The sequence below is a fragment of the Danio rerio genome, chromosome 6 (genome assembly GCF_052040795.2).
Source record: "Danio rerio strain M-AB ecotype USA chromosome 6, GRCz13ab, whole genome shotgun sequence".
In the NCBI taxonomy this organism is placed as follows: domain Eukaryota; kingdom Metazoa; phylum Chordata; class Actinopteri; order Cypriniformes; family Danionidae; genus Danio; species Danio rerio.
The window spans coordinates 1,522,501-1,542,500 of NC_141026.1; the positions used below are offsets into that span (position 1 = coordinate 1,522,501).

The 20,000-nt window shown below is 37.7% G+C and overlaps 1 protein-coding gene and 1 long non-coding RNA gene across 6 annotated transcripts in view; both read left to right on the forward strand.

Moving 5' to 3' along the window:
* The window catches only part of LOC141386154 (uncharacterized), a 227,609-nt gene that overhangs the window by 94,153 nt on the left and 113,456 nt on the right, over positions 1–20,000 (forward strand). The window lies entirely within an intron of this gene.
* Positions 17,016–20,000, forward strand: part of LOC141386153 (uncharacterized) — a 3,838-nt gene continuing 853 nt past the window's right edge. The window contains exons 1-2 of the mRNA XM_087256336.2: positions 17,016–18,275; positions 18,357–20,000. The exon at positions 18,357–20,000 is cut by the window's right edge and continues 853 nt beyond it. Of these exons, the coding sequence (XP_087112462.1) occupies positions 17,828–18,275; positions 18,357–20,000 (2,092 nt within the window). The 5' untranslated portion in view covers positions 17,016–17,827. The remainder of the gene's footprint in view (positions 18,276–18,356) is intronic.

The following is a 20,000-nucleotide window of genomic DNA, read 5'->3' on the forward strand; positions in this document are numbered from 1 at the left end:
TTTACTATTATTATATTATTATTTTTATTTATTTTTATTATTTTATTATTATTATTATTATTATTATTATTATTATTATTATTATTATTATTATTAAAATATGGCCAATAAAAGTATATATACACTCTGATGCATAGGAAAAAAGCAAATAAATAAATATGTTTATAGATGTATCACAATTTTTTTTTTTGATATTTGAAATCACTTCTACATCTTTGACCCAAAAGCAATCACAACTGTATATGTATATGTATTTAAATATAAAACAAATAAAATAACAATGCAATTAAACATTAGATCGTACACTGATAAAACGTTAAAATAAAATAATATTTTGTATAAAAGCATGTGCCAAATTTAATTTAAGCAAACAAAAATAAATAAATAAATATATATATATATATATATATATATATATATATATATATATATATATATATATATATATATATATATATATATATATATATATATATATATATATAAAAGCTTCACATGTCCATTTGAGTTATTAAATGCAGTTTATTTTTTTATTTTATTATTTTTTATTATTTCTTTTTAAAGAAAAGTGCCAAAATGATGTTTTCTGATGCATGTAAACACGGTCAGGAGCTGAATTAATGGAGAAATCTCTGCACAGAAGTGATTATCACTCACATTTTCCCATTGACTTCCATTAAAAATGTGTTGCTGTGCTGGAGATTTTAACCAAGTTTCTTCACACAGATTAAAAAATAGGCTCAATGGTTAGCACTGCGGCCTAACAGCAAGAAAGTTGCTGGTTCGAGTATCAGCTGGGTCAGTTTGCATTTCTGTGTGGAGTTTGCATGTTCTCCCCATGTTTGTGTGGGTTTCCTCCGGTTGCTCCGGTTTCCCCCACAGTCCAAACACATGCGCTATAGGGGAATTGATGAACTAAATTGGCCGTAGTGTATAAGTGTGTGTATGTAAATGAGTGTGTATGGGTGTTTTCCGGTACTAGGTTGCAGCTGGAAGGGCATCCACTGTGTAAAATATATGCTGGAATAGTTGGTGGTTCATTCCGCTGTGGTGACCCCTGATGAATAAAGGGACTAAGCTGGATGAATGAATGAATTTAAGCATTAATACACTCAATCGTAGGTTTATTTGGAAGAGCTGGTGCTGATTCTCCTGGCGGGTCACTGGATGTGAGCTCGGGGATGTGATCTCTGCTATAGAGGTGCGTTCAGTCAGGAATGAGCTGATGTTTTGACACTGCGCCTTCAGTTTTAGTAAACGCGCGCAGACGAGCTGCATGTGCTAATTTAAAATCTGTGACATTAATGTGAAAGTCTCTGAAACATTAGAGATGGAGGATTCATGGCTGCGAGCACTCATCTTTAAATTACATGTGGACTTAGATTACAGGAGCGCACACACACACACACACACACACACACACACACACCTCGAACACCGTAAAACCGCAAGCACATTTACAGGAGAAATGTATGTTGCAGACATCAAACCTGGAGACTCAGAGTGTTAATTACATATACTCTGTGTGTGTGTGTGTGTGTGTGTGTGTGTGTGTGTGTGTGTGTGTGTGTGTGTGTGTGTGTGTGTGTGTGTGTGTGTGTGTGTGTGTGTGTGTGTGTGAGTGAACAAAAATGTGTTTTAGCATCTACGGCTATGTTTTTCAGTGTGTAGAGTTGTGCATTTATTGTTTAGTTTGTATGTGTGTGTTGTCTTTTTGTGTGTGTAGAGTTGTCCATTTAATATATTTTGTGTTAAGTATAGTGTGTAAGTTGTGTAGAGACACAAAAAGCTCAACTAATACACAACTGCATATCTGTTTTGTGTTTAGTTTGTATATGTACACTGTGTGTTGTCTTTTGTGTGTGCAGAGTTGTGTTTATTGTGTTAGGCATAGTGTGTAAAGTTGTGTAGAGACACAAACAAGCACAACAAACACACAAACACATATTGAATTTGTGTTTAGTGTGTAGAGTTGTGCATTTATTTTTTAGTTTGTATTATATATGTACTGTGTGCGTGTGTGTGTGTGTGTGTGTGTGTGTGTGCGCGCAGAGTTGTTTATTGTGTTAAGCATAGTGTTTAAAGTTGCTTTGACACAAACAAGCTCAAAAATACACAACTGCATATTGATTTTGTTTTTCAGTGTGTAGAGTTGTGCATTTATTGTTTAGTTTGTATGTGTGTGTTGTCTTTTTGTGTGTGTAGAGTTGTCCATTTATTATATAGTGTGTTAAGTATTTTGTGTAAGTTGTGTAGAGACACAAGAAGCTCAATGAATACACAACTGCATATCTGTTTGTGTTTAGTTTGTATATGTACACTGTGTGTTGTCTTTTGTGTGTACAGATATGTGTTTATTGTGTTAGGCAGAGTGTGTAAAGTTGTGTAGAGACACAAACAAGCACAACAAACACACAAACACATATTGTATACTGTGTGTGTGTGTGTGTGTGTTTGTGTGTGTGTGTGTTTGTGTGTGTGTGTGTGTGTGTGTGTGTGTGCAGTTGTGTTTATTGTGTTAAGCATAGTGTGTAAGTTGTGTAGAGACACAGACAAGCACAAAAAATACACAACTGCATATTGATTTTGTGTTTAGTGTGTAGAGTTGTGCATTTATTATTTAGTTAGTGTGTGTGTGTGTGTGTGTGTGTGTGTGTGTGTGTGTGTGTGTGTGTGTGTGTGTGTGTGTGTTTGTGTGTGTGTGTGTGTGTTGTCTTTTGTGTGCGCAGTTGTTTATTGTGTTAAGCATAGTGTTTAAAGTTGCTTCGACACAAACAAGCTCAACAAATACACAACTGCATATTGATTTTGTGTAGAGTTGTGCATTTAATGTTTAGTTTGTTTGTGTGTGTTGTCTTTTTGTGTGTAGAGTTGTGTTTACTGTGTTAAGCATAGTGTGTTAAGTTGTGTAGACACAAACAAGCACAACAATACACAAACACATTGATTTTGTGTCTAGAGTTGTGCGTTGATTGTTTAATTTCTATATGCACACTATATGTGTGTTGTCTTTTTGTGTGTGCAGTTGTATTTTTTGTGTTAAGCATAGTGTGTAAAGCTGCTTAGACATGAACAAGCACAACAAATACACAACTGCATATTGATTTCGTTTGGGGTTGTAGAGTTGTGTATTATTGTTTAGTTTATATGTGTGTGTGTGTGTTGTTTTTTGTGTGTGCAGTTGTGTTTATTGTGTTAAGCATAGTGTTTAAAGTTGCTTTGACACAAACAAGCACAACAAATACACAACTGCATATCGATTTTGTGTTTAGTGTGTAGAGTTGTAGAGTTTAGTTTGTATTGTAAATGTACTGTGTGTGTGTGTGTGTGTGTGTGTGTGTGTGTGTGTGTGTGTGTGTGTGTGTGTGTGTGTGTGTGCAGTTGTGTTTATTGTGTTAGTCTTAGTGTGTAAGTTGTATAGACACAAACACAAACACGACAAATACACAACCACATATTGATTTTGTGTTCAGTGTAGAGTTGTGCATGTTTTGTTTAGTTTGTATCTGTGTGTGTAGTTATTTTGTGTGTGCAGTTGTGTTTATTGTTATAAGCATAGTGTGTAAAGTTTCTGCCTCATGAACAAGCAGAACAAACACACAACCACACATTGGTTTTGTGTGTAGAGTTGTGCATTGATTGTTTAGTTTGTATATGTACACTGTGTGTTGTCTTTTTGTGTGTACAGATATGTGTTTATTGTGTTAGGCAGAGTGTGTAAAGTTGTGTAGAGACAAAAACAAGCACAACAAACACACAACTGCATATTGGTTTTGTTTTCAAAAATAAACCGAGTTTATTGTTTAGTTTGTATATGTACAGTTTGTGTGTTGTCTTTTGTGTGTAGAGTTGTGTTTATTGTGTTAGGCCTAGTGTGTAATATTTAGTGTGCTCATTGTGTAAATTTCGTTCACTTTTTGTCGTGTCAGTCGGTTCACAGATGCTCTCCTTCCTCTCTGCGCTGATAGACTTATAAATGACTGTGCGTGTGTGTGTGCGTGTGTGTGTGTGTGTGTGTGTGTTTGCCGTGTGTGATGAAATAAAATTTAATAAGTGAATAAAAATGTAAATAAAGGCTGGAGGAGAATGGCTTGTCCATGAAATAATTCTCTCCTCCCCCTTGAGCTAATAGTCTGAAAGCTGGAGCCGCCGCTTGATTTGGTGTGTGACCTTTGAGAACATTCTCCTCCTTGATTAAAGACGTATTAAATTTGTTTAAATAAAGCTCGTTGTAATGACACATCATTTGTAAGGAGCTATTAGCGGCTGGAAACGCGGCCCGCCGAATTTGCATGAAAATGTGAATCCGTACAGCACTAAACCTCCCTGATAAAGCCGTCGGATCCTGACAGCGGCACCTTCCCACAATCCTCTTCAGAAGTGACAAGTGCATAAGAACAGGTGAGCGTTGGGGAGGAGCCGTCAGTCACTGTTAAACCGGCTCTCAGCAGGGGCCGGACGGCTGCAAGACGCTTTAACAAATAAAGGTTTGCGCTCAGTTTGACCTAAGAGCTTTTCTGTTAGACACTGAATGATTCACGGTGTCATCAAACGAGGCCTTTGTTTATTATGAATACACGCCCTCTAGTGGCGGAAATAACATACTTTAACTCTTTAACCTTAGTCCAAAACCACCAAGATATTGAACTCATTTTTCATGCATTCATGCATCATTCGTGAACACATTACATTAATATATGCACCTTTGCATTATGTGCATGTATTTGTAAACGTAACGTTCTGTAGTGCATTTAGTTATAAGTTAAGGTCATTTGGTGGATTCAGCTGTCATACAGTAGACTTCCTTCATCTTTTCTAATCAGTCTAAACAGTCTCTCAGCCATGACATGTGATGATTTTGTGTAGATACTGCACCTTTTACCATTTAAGTCCAAAACTAGCTAAAGAAACTAAAATACTGATGAATACACATGAATAATGATGAAAACACACTCTAATTGCAATAATGACATTCATGTGCCTTTAATTCGTTAACTTAAGTCTAAAACCACCTTAAGTGAGAGTGAAAACTTTCATTTAAATAGAAAATGCATATAATTTTGTGTTTCCAGCACTTATTTCTCATGCATTCAGGCATCATTTGTAAGAATACATTACATTAATATATGCACTTTTGCGATGTGTGCATGTAAGTAACATTCTGTCATGCATTTAGTTATATGCACATGAAGTGACACGCAGATAAGAACAGGTGAGCTCCGTGAAGGAGCCGTCAGTCACTGTTAAACCGGCTCTCAGCAGGGGCCGACGGCTGAAAATAGAGGTTTGCGCTCCGTTTGACCCAAGTGCTTTTCTGTTAGACACGCGTGCGATTTGTTTGCTTATGCGCTGCGAAGGGGAACGCCAGTCGTCTGATGAGCAGGGAAAAAACAAAGAGAAAAACATGCATTCAGAGAGAGCGGTGTGTGTGTGTGTGTGGTGCTGAATTGCAGTTTGCTCAGCGGAGCATGCTGGATCTGTGTTTCTGACAGTCAAGAGGGCCGTACGAGCTGTTTACAGCGTTAGATCAGGCAGCGGGGCCAGTTACACACAGAAAGCCGATCCTCTGCGCTCTTAAATTGGGTTGCACATCGAGAGCTGCCTCCAGGTCACATCAAATAAACAGCGACGCAGAACTGCGCTTCAGAATCCCGGCTGAGCGGTGCATTTCGTCTCACAAAGGATGAGACGCAGCGGCTCCCATCAGAACTTACACTAACAAGACACAAACATCACCATCACAAACAAAAGTTTACTCCGTTTGCCTGAGTTTCTGGACGCTTTAGCAAAGGCTGAAAATGCAGAGAGAGTTACAGTAGAGCGCTTTATACAGCTGACAAGCTCAAACTTTTAGTTGGACTTTTCTTTTCCTTCTTGTCACTTACTGTCTGTCTGAGGTCACGCAGAATGAAGCGTACAGTTGGGGTTCAGAGAAGCCGGATGCACTGTTTAAATGACTGCAATTATACTGCATGTTTTAAATCAACATCCAAGAATCTACTAGCAGGGTGTCAATCCTGAAGTAAGGCGAATTTGTTAGCAAAAAATGTATAATAATAATCCCAAATGCAGATCATATCAACTTTTTAGAGTGGCTGACTGTGGTATTGGTAGCCTAGCAACCAGTAGTAAACAGTAGGGACGTCCAGATTCAATCACATGATCAGAAATCGGGTCAGGTGGTTTTACTTTTATCAGAATCAGATGTTTCCTCCCGATCACTTGTTGAATATGTACAGGGCATCCGGAAAATGTTGATAGCGCTTCACTTTTTCTACATTTGTTTCTATAAAATCACATGTACACCAGTATTCATGAAGCTCTAAATTAAGCTCAGGTTCATTCTGTCTCCTCTGATCATTCTTGAGATGTTTCAGCAGCTTCATTGGAGTTCACCTGTGCTCAATTCAGCTGATTGGACATGATCTGTAAAGGCTACACCTGTCTATATAAGGGCCCAGGGTTGACAGTGCATGACAAAGCACAAACCAAGCATGAAGACAAAGGAATCGTCTGTAGATCTCCGAGACAGGATTGTCTCCAGGCACAAGGCTGGGGAAGCTTACAGAAACATTTCTGCTGCTCTGAATGTTCCAATGAGCACAGCGGCCTCCATCATCTGTAAGTGGAAGATGTTTAACCACCAGGACTCTTCCTAGAGCTGGCCGGACATCTAAGCTGAGTGATCAGGGGAGAAGGGCCTCAGTCAGGGAGGTGATCAATAACCCGATGGTCACTCTGTCTGAGCTCCAGCGTTCTTCTGTGGAGAGAGGAGAAGCTTACAGAAGGACAACCATCTGTGCAGCAATCCACCAATCAGGTCTGTATGGTAGAGCGGCCAGACGGAAGACACTCCCTGCCTGGAGTTTACCAAAAGTAGGACTCTCAGAGCATCAGATACTAAACTCTCTGCTCTGATCAGACTCAAACTGAACTGTTTGGAGTGAACGCCAGGCGTTACGTTTGGAGAAAAGCAGGTGGCGCTCATCAGCAGGCTAACAGCATCCCTACAGTGAAGCATGGTGGTGTTGGCATCATGCTGTGGGGATGTGTTTCAGCAGCAGGAGCTGGAAGACTAGTCAGGATAGAGGGAAAGATGAATGCAGCGATGTACAGAGACATCCTGAATGAAGACCTGCACAAGAGTGCTCTCCACCTCAGACTGGGGCGACGCTTCATCTTCCAGCAGGACAATGACCCAAAGCACACCACCAACATATCAATGGAGCGGCACAACAACAACTCGGTGAATGTCCTTGAGTGGCCCAGCCAGAGCCCAGACATAAATCCTATTGAACATCTCTGGAGAGATCTGAAAATGGCTGGGCACCGTTGCTTCCCATTAAACCTGATAGAGCTTGAGTAGGACTGCAAAGAGGAATGGGCACAACTTCTCAAAAACAGGTGCGCCAAGCTTGTGGCATCAAATTTAAGAAGACTAGAGGCTGTAATCGCTGCCAAAGGTGCATCAACAGAGTATTGAGCAAAGGCTGTGAATACTGATGTACAAGTGATTTTACAGAGACGTGTGTACATGGATTTGTGTAATTGTCTGTATGAGTCTATATGAGTTTGTGCGCTTGTGTGTGAGATTTTGTGTGTGTGTGAGTGCATGCATATACGTCTGTTTGTAATTGTGTGTTTATGTGTGTGTGTGTGTGTCTCCATGTGTGTGTGAGACAGTGTGTGTGTGTGTGTGTGAGTCCATGCATATACATGCGTGTTTGTAATTTTGTGTTTATGTGTGAATGTGTGAGTGTGTGTGTAAATACGTGTGGTGTGTCTCCATGTGTGTGTGAGAGTGTGTTTGTCTGTGTGTGAAAAAAGTTGTGTGTGTACATCCATTTGTGTCTTGTTGTGTAAATATGTGAGTGTGTGTGTGCTTTTGTGTGAGTGCATGCATATACATGTATGTTTGTAAGTGTGTGTTTATATGTGTGTGTGGGAGAGTATGTATGTGTGTGTGAGTGTGTCCGTCCATGCGTGTCTGGCTGTGTTTATGTGTGCGTGTGCATTCGTGTCCATGTTGATGCATGTGTGAAAGACTGTGTGTGTGTGAGAGAGTGTGTGTGCATATCTGGTTTGTGTGTTCGTTCATATTTGTGTGAGACAGTGTGTGTGTTAATGTTTGTCTGATTGTGTGTATGTGTGTGTCTGTCATGTGAGTGTGGTTATATGTGTGTGAATGCATGCGTATGTGTGCGTGTTTGTACATGTGAGAGAGTGTGTGTGCGTGTGTGGTCAGCTCGCAGCAGATAAGAGCGCAGTGTGCCGCGGGGCTGATGTTCTCTGTGGCCGCGGTGGTTGTGGGCAGTAGGTGATGTAATCATACCTGGCATGATCGGCCTGCTCTGTCAGTTGATGTGTGTGTGTGTGTGTGTGTGTGTTTCAGTGTTTTGCAATGGCCGTTAGTAATTTAATGTACGCCTCAGGAAGACTTGAGTGAACCAGCAGCCTTCTGACTCACTACACAGGAAGCACCTTTAAAAACCCCTGGGGTGTGTGTGTGCGTGTGTAGGTGTGTGTATGGGGGTGGTGTGTATCTGAAGTGTTTTTCCCCTGGTGAAACACCTTGAAAACCCTCCGGTCTGTGTGAATATTTCTAAAGCCGGTTTATTTTAAACACATTGAATTTGCCGAGTGCTGTCAGGATCATGACTTTACTACAGCTTTGATGATAGCAGAACTAAACCTGTGTGTGCGAGTGTGTGTGTGTGTGTGTGTTATACACTCTGAGATATCATAGTTCATAAGGAAACTTCAGTGTTTGAGTACTACATGACGATAAGATGTTCATCAATAACAATGATCAATACTTATGCACTATTCATTCATTCATTTGCATTTCGGCTTAGTCCCTTTATTAATCAGGGGTCACCACAGCGGAATGAACCACCAACTTACCCAGCATATGTTTTATACAGCGGTTATATCTGGCTGAGATGTAAGTGAGAGAATATGGTCATTTTACAAAGTAACAGATCATTCAGACCCAGATAATAAATAAAATAGAAATCATTAGTGATTTCTTGTGCGGCCTGCAATTGATCGGTGGCCCGGTGGTTGAGGACCACTGAACTGAAATCTCTGATTTTGGCTTTGTGAAGTTGCTTGTTCATTGTGCTCAGGCCCGTTTCCCGGATCGTTTGAGGAGTGTGAGTGCTCTGAATCGGGCATGGTTCACTTGGCCGGCCCTGGCTCGGTTGGAAGAGGTGTGCCTGAGCGCGGTTCACTTGGGCTTTGGTGCGGTACCCTTGTGTGTGAGTGCAAAACGAGCCTGAGCCCGAAACTGAAAGCAAGACGTGACTGTTTCATATGGGTTAATTAATTATTCTTTCTGTTCAATGAGCACAAACTATTAAAGATGATCAAAGACGCAAACCCCTCACTGCACGACAGCTGCACCTTCAGCAAACCTCCTAACTCCTGCAGCACGAGGCCTTTATGATTGTTTATGAGCGTCAAAAGTGGCTGATGTGTTTGGCGAAATATTTGGTGAGGAGTTTGCATCTTTAATAATCTACAGCAGTTTGCATTCACTGAACAGTAAGAATGATTAATAAATCCATATGAAACAGCCCCTTAAAAGTCACGTCTCGCTTTCAGTTTTGGGCTTTGGTGCGTTTTGCACTCACACACAAACCGTGCCAAAGCCCAAGTGAACCGCGCTCAGGCACACCTCTTCCAACTGGGCCGCACTCACACTTCTCAAACAGTCCGGGAAACGGGCCTGGGCACAGTTTGGAGAGCATAGTGTGAGAACGCCCTTATTGTACTTAAGGCTGCTGTCTTGTGGGCTGTTGTATTTGAGTTTGAGGATGGGTAGATGGTATTGGTAGATGATAGTGTTCATGTGTCCTCTGAGTACAGGTTTCAGGAAATGTATGACTGATTTTTATTATACAATATTTATTCTGCTGATTTTGAATCTTGCACCTGACAATTATCCTTATTTGAAAAAAAAAAAACTCAAACTAATACTGAAACTAATAACTAAACTAAAACTGAATAATGTCAAAATATAGAAACTCAAAAAAACTAGTAAATCTGCCTCTAAAACTAATTAAACTGACTGAATTTGAAAACAAAAAGTCAAAACGAAATAGACACTAAGGGCTCTATTTTGACGGTCATGCGCAGAGCGCAAACCGCAGAGCGCAAACCGCAGAGTGCAAACGCTTTCAGGGCGTGTCAGAACGCATATTTGCTAATTTAAGGACGGGAAAATCCGCTTTGCGCCGTGGTGCATGGTCTTAAAGGGTTGAGCTTATTTTCTGAATGAGTTATAGGTGTGTTTTGAGAATAAACCAACCAGAGTCTCATCTCCCATTCCCTTTAAGAGCCAGCTGCGTCGCGCCAAGAGCGCACATGGCGTAAAGTAAGTTCACTTTCGCTTTTGCTCTCGTGGATAGGGAAACCTTCCTGCACAAACATCAATTAGCCTATAAATAATTAATTTTGTTTGTTAAGCGCAAAGATTTGTTTCAAAACTATTTCTAAATTCAGTTCTAATTTCCAGCAAATGAATAAATGAACAATAATAACAAAGTGTGCTCAAAATATTGATTATTTAGTGGTTATAGTGATTATTTCCAAATACACCTGCAGTGCCCCATATGGTCTTAAACCTGACAGGTGGACAAATCTAAGCTTGTTTTTAATAAAACAAATATAAATATTGATATAATAAATAATACTGCTAATAATAATAACATACAAAAGCAAATTGAATGAACTGAAAAAGCCTCCCAAGATGAAGAAAGTATGACGGCAGGGGTTTTTAAATTCATGTAGACTAGAAATTAATATGTTTTTTAATATTTTAATCATTTATATTTATATCCTATATGTATCTTTAATATATATATATAATAAGGATTATATATATATATATATATATATATATATATATATATATATATATATATATATATATATATATATATATATAAATTATATATATATATATAATCCATAAGATATTATATCTTTTTCTATGTAAAGATATTTGCGTATTGCTCTACATCTTGTGTGTAGTGTGTAAGCCAGGCGTACTTTGCACCAGACAATAGACCGAATTTGTTCTGGTCTAAAGATCAGACTATTTACAGTTTCTCAAAATAGCAACGCGCCAAAACACGCCTGCTTTTTTAGACCAGAACGGCTATGGGCGCACATTTGAGCGCAAATGCATTTGCTATTTAAACAGTGTGGCGCAACACCTCAAAATGACCCTTGCGCCGAACTGAAAGTAGGAAAAGACTATTGCGCCGCGCCTCGCGCCACATTGCACCGGGTGTATGATAGGGCCCTAAAACTAATGAAAAATCCAAAACTAGTATAATATTATAATAATTATAATTATTCAGCCGATCTCGGACCGATTGTTTTGGCGCAACTGCAGGTTACACATATGCCCAAGCGAACTGAACTAAGAGGAGAATGAACAAACGTCTAGGTGTGAAAGCACCTTCAAGCTGTGTACTTGAGGAAAGACCTTCCTTTTATTGTGTGTGATCAGATCCACCAAACCCATGAGCTCATGAGAAGCCGGAGCCACAGAAAACGAGATCAGCAGCGGACCCAGCACCGAGCCCTGTGGGGCACCTAGGAGACTCGGGGTTAATGAGATTCAGCTGCCCTTCCTCAGCACCTGCAGTCTGACATCTTCAAATCCTGAAATGAAGTCCAGGATCCAGAGGCAGACGGGGGTGTTTAGACGCATTTCCCCTCTCCCGTCCACACGCCTGGAGCGAACGATGCTGTTTAATACAAAGCTGCGATCAATCAATAACATCCTCGCATAATTCCTGCACTCCAAAAGCTGGTATGCGCTGCGAGATTTTTAAAGTCTTCCGTTGTTTGCAAATTGAGGCTCTGTATACACAGTAAATGCAGTTTGAGGGCGGCGAGGGTTAAAGGTACCAACCTGACGCTTCCTGCCCGTGTGTTTGGATTCCTGTCGATTGTATCAGCAGTTTATGTTAGGCTAAAAGAGAAGGAAGTCAGGCGTTTGCTCAGAGTAAACCTTACCATCGCACAGCTGTTTAAAGTTTACCTGCTGTGAATAAACTCAGTTTAACACACACACACACACGCACACTTGTACAGCTATGTTTATGGGGACTTATAGATATAATGATGTTTCTACTGTAGACTGTATGTTCTCTCCTTTACCCTGACCCTCACAGGAAACACTCTGCATTTTTACATGATCAAAATACTTCATTCTGTCTGATTTAAGAGCCCTTTTCAACATGGGCACAAATAAATGTCATTTGGGCCCACAACATTAGAAATAAAAGTATCATAGTCTAATTAGACGCTGCTCATTGTTCATAAATGTATTTATTTTTAACGTTTTTGCTTCTAAAACTCAGTGAGCTCAACAGAAAACTAATATATGTGTAATAATAGTATTTATTAATGTACTTTTTAGACTCCAACATTTATTAAACTGAAAACAGAACATTTAAAATAAGTGATAGCATACTGTATACAAATAAAAAACTAAAATATGAATGAATAATAAATAATGCATCAATTCATAAACATAATACATGCATTTATACATACATTTTATTTCACCAATGTATATTCATTGATTATTATTATTTCTTGTGGCTTGGTCCCTTTATTCATCAGGGGTCACCACAGAGGAACGAACTGCCAACTATTCCAGTATATGTTTTACACAGCGGATGCCCTTCGAGCCACAAACCAGTACTGGCACACACCCATACACATTACAGCCAATTTAGTTTATTTAATTCACCTATAGTGCATGTGTTTAATACTTTAAAATATTGTATTATATTATATTATATTATATTATTAATAATGAGTGTTATAATAATTAATTTGAAAAAAAAAATAGCTTGGAATGTGATACCAAACTTTCTCAGATTATTTAAAATTGGATGATTACATGATTACAGTTAACTAAATAAATGACAACTAGATTATTATTAGTATTAGTATTAACAGTATTGTTGTTAAGTACTAGTATTATTAGTATTAATTGTTATTATTGTTATTAATAAGAACTAGAATTATTAATAATAAGAATAATAATATTAATATTATTGTTGTCATTATTAAGTACTATTATTAAGTTCTATTATTAATAAGAACTATTATTATTAATTATAATTGTTATTATGCATTATTGTTATTATTGTTGTTATCATCATCATCATCATCATCAATAAGTACAATTATTATTATTATTATTATTATTATTATTATTATTAAACATTATTGTTATTATTATTATTAATATCAATAAAATTAAACATTATTAATAAAATTAAACATTATTATTAATATTATTATTTTTATTGTTGTTGTTAAGTACTATTGTTATTATTAATAAGAACTTATATTATCAACTATACTTATCATCAATAAGTAAAATTATTAATATTAGTTTATTCAGATCTCTTTTCACAGGTTTGCATTTATTATGAAAATCATGAAAAGAGCAGCCTGGATATTCTTACAACAATCACCTTTTGTGTTTGTTGCAGAGCAAAGACAAGAGTGAATTAATGTTGAAGTACTCTGAATGACACTCTAAATGTGTGTGCGTGCGTGTGTGCGTGCATGCGTGTGTGTGTGAGTGAGATGAGTGCAAGTGATAAGTGTTATCAGTGCAACAGTATGAAATGTTAATCTGTGTGAGGAACTTAACTGTGACCGGTGCAAGTGTTTTTCATTATCATAACAAAATTGTTTGGAAAGCGAGACTTTAAAACCCAAAACCCTCAGGCAGAGATAGAGAGATGCAATTAACACATTATATTATATTTTATTTTATTATTATATTATATTTTATTTTGTTATATTTTATTATATTATATTATTATATTATATTTTATTTTATTATACTTTATTGATATAAATAAATGAAATAAAGTGAGTCAAGTTGAGTTGAGTTGAATTATTAAGCATTTATAATAAAAATAATAATAATAATAATAATAAGTATAATTTATTATTATTATTGTTATTATTTATAATTATTTTGGGGGTTTTTCAACTTTTAGATTGGACAGTAGAGAGAATTGACAGGAAAGCATGGGGAGTAGAGAGAGGGGGAAGGATTGGCATAGGATGAACTTGGGGCGCAGTGAACACTGGAGTGCATGTGTCGACACACTAACAACTAGACCACTGACGCCGACATTGTTTATTATTATTAAACATCAATGTTATGATTAATATTGTTATTGTTGTTGTTATTATGATTAGTATTATTTTAAGTATGATTATTAGTAAGTATTATTATTATTATTATTAATACAAACTATTATTATTTTATAATTATTATTGTTGTTATTAAGAAATTGTTTTTTATTATCAAAACGAACTATAATTATTGTAATCATTATTATTATTATTATTATTATTATTATTATTATTATTATTATTAAGCATTGTTAAACGTTGTTGTTGTTGTTAAGAACTATTATTATTATTACTATTAGATATTATTATTATTATGAAAAAGATGAAAAACAACAACTGTTAATATTGTTATAATCAATTTAAAAATGTAATATTATCATTATTGTTGTTATTGTTATTAATAGTATTATTATGATCATCATCATCATTATCTGTATTTATTGATGCTTTCTCCAAATATTAGCACTGTAAACTCATTTCTCCTAAAACAATACCTGAAATACCCAGCTAATCCCAAGTGTGTCCTTCAAAAATATACACATGATAACATTAATCTGACAGAATCATGAGTGTTACAGTGAACTCCGGCATTCACACTCATTAATAGCATCACTTCTGCAGTGATTCATTCTTCTTTGACCTCAGATGGACGTCTCTAAACACTCTTAAACATGTCTCGCATGTGCCAGGCAGAACTTTATGAAACTTCGGCTCACATCATGTATTTGCTTTGGTCGCAATTCTTCAGTTCTGACACACACACAGACACACACACACACACATATATACTCCCTGACATCAGTAAAGGGTCTCTCCGGCCCTTGTCCGAGTGTGTGTGTGTGTGTGTGTGTGTGTGTGTGGAGTCAGAGGAGATTGTGGAACTTGGCAGGATTAGGTGATCCTGGGAAGAAACTTTCCATGGCTCTCTAAAGCCAGAGAATGTCATGGGAATTGTCTCTAAACACAAGCGCTGACCCCCCTCTTGACACACACAAACACACACACACACACACACACACACACTCATATCACCACGGCATGAACTTGCAGCATTAACATAAACAGAATGAGAACTGAGAACAACAGAACACAAAAGAGCCCCTGTGAGAGTGCAGTGTGTGTGTTTATGTGTGTGTGTGTGTGTGTGTAATTGTAGAGTACACTGCCATCTACAGGACACAACACATCCACCATCAACACAAGCACAGATCAGTAACAAACACAGTCAAATATATAAGTTTTACTTTAGGAACAATACTGTAGTATTAATAATATATAATAAACAATGTGTGACACTGGCAGGGTGCTGCTCTTAAAGGCACGGTACACCCAATTACTTTATTTACTCTCCATCATGTGCATGAGTTTCTCTCTTCTGCTAAACACAGAAGATATTTTGAGTAATGCTGGTTTCTGGCACCAACTGACTTCCGTAGTAGAAATACTATGGAGGTCAATTGGTGCCAGAAATCAGCATTCTTCAAAATATCTTCTTCTGTGCTCAGCAAAAGAATATATATTTATATATATATATATATATATATATATATATATATATATATATATATATATATATATATATATATATATATATATATATATATATATATATATATATATATATGATGCTACCTGGCACCAATTGACTTTTAATAGTATGAATAAGAAATGTAATGGAAGTCAATTGGTGCCAGGTAGCATCATTTAAATAAAACCTTCCTGTGCTGAACACTGAAGAAGATATTTTGAAGAATGCTGATTTCTGGCACCAATTGACTTCCACAATTTTTTTATTCCTACTATGAAAAACAGTTGGTGCCAGAAATCAGCATTAGTCAAAACATCTTCGTCTGTGTTCGGAAGAAGAAAGAAACTCATCCACATAATGGAGAATAAAGGATGAAGTAGTTTTCTTTTTTGGGTGTAGGAATAAAAAATATGGTAGTCAATTGGTGCCAGGTAGCATCATTTTTTAGAATATCTTCCTTTGTGCAGAGGAAAGAAACTTAGGCAGATTTTAAAGGATAAGTAAATGAATATTTTCATTTTTGTGTGAGCTGTCCCTTTAAAAGAGACTGCGGTAAGAATGAGCAGCATTGCACTGCCCTTTTTTTTTTTTACCATGTCGGACTATGGTGATACTGTGAGTTTTGTACTATTTTATTTATTGAAGTTGTAAGCGTAATGGAGTTTGTTTTCATACTTAAAAATGTACCTTAAATTTAATTGTGGTATGCAATAAATGACCGAATAAATAAATAAGTAAATAAATATAAATAAATAAACATATAAATGCATTAAAAAATTTACATAAAATCAAATAAATAAAAAAAAATAAAAAAAATAAAAAATGTATAAATAAATACAAATGTATAAATAAAATATAAATCAAAAATAGATGAATAAATGAATGAATAAAAACACATAAATAAATAAATAAATAAATAAATAAATAAATAAATAAATAAATATATATATATATATATAAATTCATAAAAAAAATTATAAATAAAATAGAAATAAATACATAAATATAAATAAAAAATAAAAATGTATAAATAAATAAAAATGTATAAATAAAATATAAATAAATAATAAATAAATAAAAATAGATGAATAAATGAATGAATAAAAACACATAAATTAAAAAAAATACAAAATAAACAAACAAACAAACAAACAAACAAATAAATAAATAAATAAATAAATAAATAACATCTATTTTAATTATTTGATTGTCATTAAGATCTATGGTGCCTTCCTTCTTCTTTAGATTAAAAAGTATTCAAATCTATTTATTCATTCATTCATTTTCTTGTCGGCTTAGGAGAAGCACTTTATCAGCATCTAGACCAGCAGCCTGTAAGTACATTTAAGATTTGTTTCAGTTGTTGTGTATGGTTTGAGGACTTGTTTCCAGCTGTTTGTGTAAAGTTGTAGGACATTTAAACTTGCTTTCAGTTGTGTATAATACTAGAAGTTGTTTAGCCACTGTTTCCTTGGTTACTATAAGAGCTTGTGTAGCGAACGCAAACGCGGTTTCGCGTCGTCCGCCTCAGTTTCGGCCCTTGTTTTGACTCGGGAGGCGTGTCCAAACGCCAGGTAACCACTATATAGCGAGCACGCTAGCATTAGTCGGCAGGAGAAGCACTTTATCAGCATCTAGACCAGCAGCCTGTAAGTACATTTAAGATTTGTTTCAGTTGTTGTGTATGGTTTGAGGACTTGTTTCCAGCTGTTTGTGTAAAGTTGTAGGACATTTAAACTTGCTTTCAGTTGTGTATAATACTAGAAGTTGTTTAGCCACTGTTTCCTTGGTTACTATAAGAGCTTGTGTAGCGAACGCAAACGCGGTTTCGCGTCGTCCGCCTCAGTTTCGGCCCTTGTTTTGACTCGGGAGGCGTGTCCAGCTGAATTCAATCAGCTAGTGCTTTGGGGTTATATAAACAACTAGTTCACCGCGGCAGCGGTCGCGGCAGCCTCGTGTGAAGACCGCCTCGTGTGAAGACCGACGAGGGTAAAGACCATCGACTCTACCTGCGCGACTCCACCGAGCAAAGACACCGACAAAGCACTTGAGTACTTTACTGTATTGTTTTACTTTACACTTATTTTTTGTTGTCAGTGCACTTTTATTATGTGTTTTCTAATTCCTGTTGTTACTAACACTCGCAAAACACGGGAGGTGCGCTGCAGGCGTAATCCTCACAACCTTCGTTCAATACATGTATCTACTATTTCACAACTCTCTCTCTCCGTGGGCCTCTGGAATTGTCAATCAGCTGTTAACAAGGCTGATTTTATTACCTCCATAGCTACATATTCTGACTATAATCTCATGGCTCTAACTGAGACCTGGTTGAGGCCGGAGGACACTGCTACACATGCTACTCTTTCTGCTAATTTCTCTTTTTCCCACACTCCTCGTCAGACAGGGAGAGGGGGTGGGACTGGACTACTAATTTCCAAAGAATGGAAATTTACTCTGATACCGTCCCTGCCAACAATCAGCTCCTTTGAATTCCATGCAGTCACCATTATCCACCCCTTCTACATAAATGTGGTTGTCATCTACCGCCCACCAGGTAAATTAGGTCACTTCCTAGATGAACTGGATGTTCTTCTCTCATCTTTTTCTAATTTTGCCACTCCCTTATTGGTGCTAGGTGACTTCAACATTTACGTTGACAAACCGCAAGCTGCAGACTTTCAGACTTTGCTTGCCTCTTTTGACCTAAAAAGAGCACCTACTTCTGCTACCCACAAATCAGGTAATCAGCTAGACCTCATTTACACACGACACTGCTTCACTGATCAAACAATAGTAACTCCACTACAAATATCTGATCATTTCCTTCTGTCTCTCAACATCCACATTACTCCTGAGCCGCCACACACTCCTACACTGGTTACCTTTCGCAGAAACCTACGATCTCTCTCACCCAATAGACTATCCACCATTGTTTCAGACTCTCTTCCTCCATCTCGCAAACTCACTGCACTTGATTCGAACAGTGCCACTAATACACTCTGCTCCACACTAGCATCATGTCTAGACCGATTATGTCCTCTTGCATCCAGGCCAGCCCGTGCCAGTCCTCCTGCACCCTGGCTCTCGGATGCTCTCCGTGAGCATCGCTCAAAACTTCGGGCTGCGGAGAGAATTTGGCGGAAAACTAAAAATCCTGCACATCTCTTAACATACCAAACTCTTCTGTCCTCTTTCTCAGCTGAGGTTACTTCTGCAAAGCAGACGTATTACCGTCTGAAAATCAACAATGCCACTAATCCTCGCCTACTTTTTAAAACATTTTCCTCCCTCCTCTATCCTCCTCCTCCACCCGCATCCTCCACACTTACTACTGATGACTTTGCTACATTCTTCTGCACCAAAACTGCAAAAATCAGTGCTCAATTTGCTGCACCTATAACAAACACGCAAGATACAACACCAACACCACACACACTCACCTCTTTTTCTCAGCTCTCTGAGTCTGAGGTGTCCAAACTTGTGCTATCTAGCCATGCAACCACCTGTCCACTCGATCCCATTCCCTCTCATCTCTTGCAAGCCATCTCTCCTGCAGTCATACCAACACTGACTCACATAATTAACACATCTCTTGACTCTGGTTTATTCCCCACTACATTTAAGCAGGCTAGGGTAACCCCACTGCTAAAGAAACCCAACCTGGACCATACGCTACTTGAAAACTACAGACCAGTATCCCTGCTTCCATTCATGGCCAAGATTCTGGAGAAAGTAGTGTTCAATCAAGTCCTGGACTTTCTTACTCAAAACAATCTCATGGACAACAAGCAATCCGGCTTTAAGAAAGGCCACTCAACTGAGACTGCCCTGCTCTCGGTCGTGGAGGATCTCAGACTGGCTAAAGCAGACTCTAAATCATCAGTCCTCATTTTGCTGGACTTGTCAGCTGCTTTTGACACTGTCAACCACCAGATCCTGCTATCTACGCTTGAGTCACTGGGCGTTGCGGGCACTGTTATACAATGGTTCAGATCTTACCTCTCTGACAGGTCATTCAGGGTGTCTTGGAGGGGAGAGGTGTCCAACCTACAGCATCTAAACACTGGGGTACCTCAAGGCTCTGTTCTTGGGCCACTTCTCTTCTCCATCTACACATCATCTCTAGGACCAGTCATCCAGAGACATGGATTCTCCTACCACTGCTATGCTGATGATACCCAGCTATACCTCTCTTTTCATCCTGATGATCCCTCGGTTCCAGCTCGTATCTCAGCCTGCCTGTTGGATATTTCACACTGGATGAAAGATCATCATCTTC